The 6,576-nt window shown below is 35.9% G+C and overlaps 1 protein-coding gene across 1 annotated transcript; it reads right to left on the minus strand.

Annotated features, from left to right (window-relative positions):
* LOC109844514 (ammonium transporter 3 member 2-like) lies at nt 294-3,201 on the minus strand. The gene is made up of 3 exons (XM_020413577.1): nt 3,064-3,201; nt 1,491-1,776; nt 294-878 (listed from the first exon to the last, which is right to left on the minus strand). The coding sequence occupies exons 1-3, from the start codon at nt 3,130-3,132 to the stop codon at nt 352-354; spliced, it is 882 nt and encodes a 293-aa protein (XP_020269166.1). The 5' UTR covers nt 3,133-3,201; the 3' UTR covers nt 294-351.

A 6,576-nucleotide genomic window follows, 5' to 3' on the forward strand; every position in this document is an offset into this window, starting at 1 on the left:
TGATCACCATACCTACTAGAATTACAAGCAATGCAACATATTTTCTCAAAAAGAAAAACATTTCAAAAATCCTCATCTCTCAAGTAGTATCATTACCATGATTGTCCCAGCTGTAAAACTTCCACAATATAGAACATATGTGGTTATGCACAAATAATTTCGGGAGACAACTCAAAATACAGTTGATTATGTCCATTATCAATCAATATTAATGAATGTAATCTTAGATAAATTTTTGCAACCAAACATAGATTACCGAAGTATGATCAAGATCATGTTTCTTCTACTGTACAATCATAACAATGACCAAAGTCACTGAGAACTGTACTAGCAGATTAGTTCAAACTTTTACTATGCCATCTCTTCACCTTGGTTCTGAGCCATCATATTCTCCATCCCATGTATCGACTTCTCATACGTCTCCCCGTCGCCCCAGACCGCATACGCATCCTCGCCATGAATTGCATCGTCTCCGATAACCAAAATCTCGTCACTAAACCTCAAAGGCACGAAAAGCCTGACAAACAAACATATCGCACTAGTTATAGGCACATTGATGGCGATAATAAACGCAATGCCAGCAATCTGCATCCCTAACTGTCGAAACCCTGCTGCTGCCCTGTGGTCTGCCAAACTATAGAGGAGGCCGATATAGCGAGGATTGTCGCCGAAGAAGAGGGAGGTGAGCTTGGGGTCTGCAAAGAGGCCGGTGAGCAGGCCCCCGAGGATGCCAGCGACCGCGTGGGTGTGGAGGACTGCCAGGGTGTCGTCGACTTTTTTCAGGAGTTTGACCTTTTTGTGGAGTACCATCATGGTGAACCACGGGATGCTGCCTGAGAGGATGCCCATTATCATTGCTGCCCACCCTTGGACTAGTCCTGTAAAGGAAATAAAGGTTGTTGTGAAGATGTGTCTGTATGTGACACTTCGTCTGATCATTTTTCAATTTCTAGTTAAATAGTCATCACTTTTTTTTAGATATAATTATTAGCTTACATGAGAACAAATATTACTATCATATGCTAAATTTATATTGCAAAAGAACTCATGCCCTACTTTTAGATAATTTTGATCTTACAACCAATAAGCATGTCAGTTTGAATTTGGACGTATTTAGAACCTGCTCCCTAATCAAACACGCACTGAATTCTCTTAGGAGGTATGAGTGCAAATATATAAATTACACAATCATCTATAGTGAAATAATATTTAGGTTCACGTTGTTAATATACTACTTACTGCCTTTTATCATGTTAAACGAAGTATACATTTCATTCACGTGCTCTACGTACATGTGTCTTGGGATCTCAGGTTCCCCTTGCTTATGACCACAGTTTTGTAGCCAATTAGTTAACTTTTTAGAAATTAAGACAGATGAATCAAACTGTCATCTTTAAAACCCCTTAAGTATAATTTGGTAGATTCTCCTGTGTTCTACAAATTTAATAATAAGTTCATCTGTTGCCGTTGCAGCTACAATCGCGAAATACCTGCAGCGGGAGTGATGCAAACAAGTCCTGTGATCATGCCCTGGACAGCACCTATGACAGAGGGCTTGGTGAAGACGATCATGTCGAGGCAGAGCCAGACGAGGAGGCTGGTGGCGGTACAGAGGTGAGTGTTTACTATAGCTATGGATGCGTCGGCGTTAGCTGCATATGGAGCTCCACCATTGAATCCGGTCCAGCCCATCCACAACAGGCCTGCTCCTGTTAGGGTTAGCAGGATGTTGTTTGGAGGGAACCTTTCCCTGTCCTTGTTAATCCTTGGTCCAACCTGTAAAATTATGATAATCAATGTAAATTTAGCAATAAATAGAAGCATAAATATATATATTTGGTGTAGTACTTGAAGAAATTGGAAATAAATATGAAGTATAGATGCAGGTGCTAGTTGGCAACAAATTAAGTGTGGAGTTTAATTAGAAGAGTTAAACTCTTTCTTAACCTGCTAGATGCAAAAAAAAAAAAAAAATTGTACATATCCGACACAACATTTTGTACTTGAAATGAAGTGAGTTCATCATCTTGCTTAGTTTGTCAAAAGCCAAAGTTACCAAATAAGCTTGTTGAAAAGAGTTAGCCTCTTAAACTGAGGGGTTTACTAATCTAATTCTTTAGACAGTTTAAGAAATATCCATGTCATTTATAAGGAGAATAATAATAATTCTCACTGTTCCCGAGTGCTAGAGAAGAGTGCAAGGTTAGAAATAAAGCTTTGCTAGAGAAGAGTGCAAGGAGATTAATCTTTGATGCATCGATCAGGAATATCTATCTATAGATAAATTCCAAAGGAAAATATATTGCCACATGTGTATTTATTGTATTCTCACCAAAAATTAACCTTTGCATCGTAACATTTACCATACGTACAATCTTGAATAAAATTTTATCATCCGCATTCATGTAAATAACTTTATTAGGTTACTATCTAATCTCTCTAAGACTATAAATTCCCTACCCAATGAAGACACTACTAATCATGGCTATCTACTAGCCATAACTTTATTAGGTTACTATCTAATCTCTAAGACTATAAAATTAATTGATTTCGCATGCTTATGGAAGAATATGTTCAGGGTCTAACATGATATAAAACCCCCAGCAAATTAAAATGCAGAACAAATTTTCACTGCAGACTCAAACCAACTTTTAATTACCAAAACCGACCTATTTTTTTTAATTACCAAAACCGACCCACTTTATGCCACGTAAGCTTAATCTCATTTCCTAATTAGTCAGGGTTCCAACCCCGACTGTTTAGGAGGTTGTTAAACCCTAATTAGAAATCTTAAACCCGATTTTTAATGTCCTAAACAGTCGGGGTTGGCAACCCCGACTAATTAGGAAATGTGATTAAGCTTATGTGGCATAAAGTGGGTCAATTTTGGTAATTAAAAAATGGATCGATTTGGGTAATTAAAAGTTGGTTTGAGTCTACAGTGAAAATTTGTTCTTAAAATGCAAATACTCAAACGAGCCCACCCCTAGGTTTCGACCCATGAAAAAGATGCTTGATTAACGTGCGGATATTTCGACGAAGTATAGAAAGAGGTAGTCTAACCCAATAAGCAGCGGTAACTCCGGCGACCCCAGAGGACAGATGGATGACGAACCCCCCAGCAAAATCCATGACCCCGGCCTTGAACAAAAACCCGTTTCGCGCTCCCAAACGCTGACACGCCCCCACGCTGCTTAACTCAGCACCGAGCCACAGCGGCCGAACAGCCATCCACGGGCCCTAAAGCTGCATCCTCCAAGCACCTGCCCCCCGCACGAGCGGCACCGTGCATGTGCGCCGAAAAACGAAGCTGGAAGTTAAACCAACGGTCGCCGCCGGATACTCTCGCCGCAACATCAGAGGCGCGCAGGGTACCTGTTAACGTACGTAGGGTTTATTAAATGTGTGGTCAGTGACGGGAGGCTACGTACGTCAGTACGTGATGCACGTTCTGGTGAATGAAAAAAAAAAATATATATATATATATATATTAGATCGCCCACTTTATTTTTATTTATTTATTTACTTTTAATTGTATTTAAATGTATAGGAAGGGAATAAATTATTATAAGATTGTTAATGTACGGAGACAAAATCCTGGATCCGACGCTGGACGAACGGAAAAATTAAAAGAAAAATATCTGGTGTGTGTTAGAGGTACCGGACGGTGAGGGCGGAGAAGTCGGGCTTGCCGGAAAAGGGAGGAGGGGGTCCGCCGACAGGAGAGGGCGGTAGGCGAAAGAGCGGAACCAGAGGAGGAACGGTGGTAGGCGAAGGGAGAGGTAGTGGCCATGAAGCGCGAGTTCACACGGCCCACTTCTTCTTGAGACGATATGCTGCCCGTACGAGGATGACGAGGCGGACCGTTGGAGGCCCGACCGAGGTGGACGGCGTGAGCTTGCCATGCAGTTGTCGCCTTTGTTCGGCCACGAGGGAGACAGATTGTATATGGTTTTTTTTTTTTTTTAACTGGGCGGCTGCTCTCGTCTGCTCTGTCTCTCTCTCTCTCTAGGGTTGTGAGGGAGACCCTTTCTATTTTTTTTTTTGTTCCTTTTTTTTCTTTCTTTGTTTTCCATTTCCAGAGAGAAGGAAGGGCTCTTTGGAGGAGGAGGAGGAGAGGGGCGTTCGCGTTTAACCGTGTGGTAGTAGGGGATCTGGGAGTCCTGAGGATCTGGGGTTCTCGGAGAATCTCGGGGAATTGCTCGACAGCTAAGCTAAAGTGGTACGTGTGGCATGGGCTTTTAGCTGAATTTTGCCTGAGAGGGATTTATGGGGGTTTTAATACGCTACTCTTTATATTCCCGTGGTTAATTTTAGCTTGTGACTCCTTTCTTGGATACTTACTTCTTTAAACGAAATTTTGATAGTAAAAAGAGATCAAAAATAATGGAGGCTAATATATTTCTAGCTTATTAAAAAAGTAACATGTGTCCATTAATCTCTATCTTTCTAAGAATTCTCGTTAAATTGAAACTATTCATATCCATTACTAGAAATTCATATTCATAGAAAAGTAAAAAAATTCTAACAATTAAAATTTTGCTTATTCTAAATGCGCTCTAAGTATTGACAATTAAAAAAAAAAAATCTAAAACATTGTCATTGTACCTCCTTAATTGTTTAAAAAGTAAATTTCAATAAACCCCTCATAATTTTAAATTGAGCACTAAACTCCCAAAATATCTGCAATTCTCACTAAATCCTTAGTAAGTTTGATAATTTTAGAAAACACTAAATTTTTGAATATTTGCACTTAACCTCCAAAATGTCGTTATCCCAAAAATTCACATCGGCTAAATTTATCCTCAAGGATAGTATACACCCCTCAAATCGATCTTATTTTGTAAGTTAACCCATAATTTATAAAAAAAGAAAATTACAAATAGCTACTAAAAATCCTAAAATTACAAATACTACTAAAATTTTTTGAAAGCTAAAAAAACAATATGGCCACTAAAAAATTGAAATTGTAAGAAACCATTGAAAATCTTAGAATTGAAAAAAAAAACTCGTAAAGTTCTAAAATTATGAATGACACACAAAAAAAATCATAAATTACACAGAACTTCTTTAAAATGTAAAAAAATACAAACAAATTAAAAATTGTAAGCAACCCTAAAAAATTCAAAAATTCAAACAAACATAAGAATAATATGAGGATTACAAAAAAATCCCATAACAAGTGAAATATGACAAATAGCATTCTAAAAATTTTTAAATTGCAAATAGCCCCCTAAACATCTTAAAATTCAATAATAGACCCTTTAAGTTAGAAAACTACAAAGAAACCCTAAAAAATTATAAAAACCTAAAAAAATATAAAAGGTATAAACAAGCCTTCGAAAAATAAAAATTAGAAAGAAACCTTAAAATAATTCCAAATAATGAAATTATTGGTGGTTTAGTGAGATTTACCTTTATGTTAATTTTGTGGGTTTCATGAAATTACAAAAGAAAAACTTAGAAAATCTAAAAATTTTGATAAAAAAACTCTTACCATTCTAAAATTATAAATGATCCATAAAAAATTCATAAGTTATAAACAACCTATGCAAAATTTTAGAAGTACAAACAACCCCTATTAAAATTTAAAATTAAAAACAACCCCCTAAAAAATTAAATTTTCAAACAAACACATGAAAAATATGAAAATTACAAAGAATCCAATAAAAATTAAATATGACAAATAGCATCCTGAGAAAAATTTAAATTGTAAACAAGCTCCTAAAACTCTATAAAATTATAAACAAATCCTTTAAATTAGATAATTACAAAGAAACATTAAGAAAATTACTACAAAACTAGAAAAATAATAAAAGTACAAATAACCCCCAAAAATTTATAATTAGAAGCAAATCTCCTAAAAATTTGAAAATACATAACCAACCTCTTGAAAATCCCAATGATTACAAAACCCCTTTGAAATGATCTAAAATTATAAGAATCCGATGTTTTGGGTTTTTTTTGCTAAAACATATTTTGGGTTAAGTTATAAAATATAAACTTATAGGGTTATGAGGGTAACAATGTTAGCTATTTGAGCGTAGAGTGAGAAGTGCTCATGAGGATTTCTTAAATTTTCAAACTTGAGGGGGATTATCTATAATAAGCTCAAATTTGAGGGGTCTCTCAAATTAAAATAGTTGAGGGATGTTTTCTTAGATAGTCGCTACATTTGAATTGGTGGGTTGGGGGAGTGGAGGTTAAGTGAGGAAAGTTTAAAGGATTATCTCAAAGTTTCATAGTTGAGGGGGGCTATCTACAATATGCTTAAACTCAAGAGAATTTTCTCATATTAAAATAGTTGAGGGAATTTTTAAAAATTTAATCCATTATTTTTAGATATAATATTAAAAAATTACATTAAGGAGTGATTATAAGAAACCCCCTTTACCTTTTAATTTTTTTATCAGAAAACCCCTCTAGTTTGAGATTTTATCAAAGAATTCACCTAAAATTATCGCTTTTAAAGTGGTTTACTAAATAAGGGGTTTTCTGATAACCTCTAAAATTTAGTGGATTTTGTGATAATTTCAATGTTATGCGAGATTATCTGATTATCATCCAAAGTTATTT

This window comes from Asparagus officinalis, chromosome 1 (genome assembly GCF_001876935.1).
Source record: "Asparagus officinalis chromosome 1, Aspof.V1, whole genome shotgun sequence".
In the NCBI taxonomy this organism is placed as follows: domain Eukaryota; kingdom Viridiplantae; phylum Streptophyta; class Magnoliopsida; order Asparagales; family Asparagaceae; genus Asparagus; species Asparagus officinalis.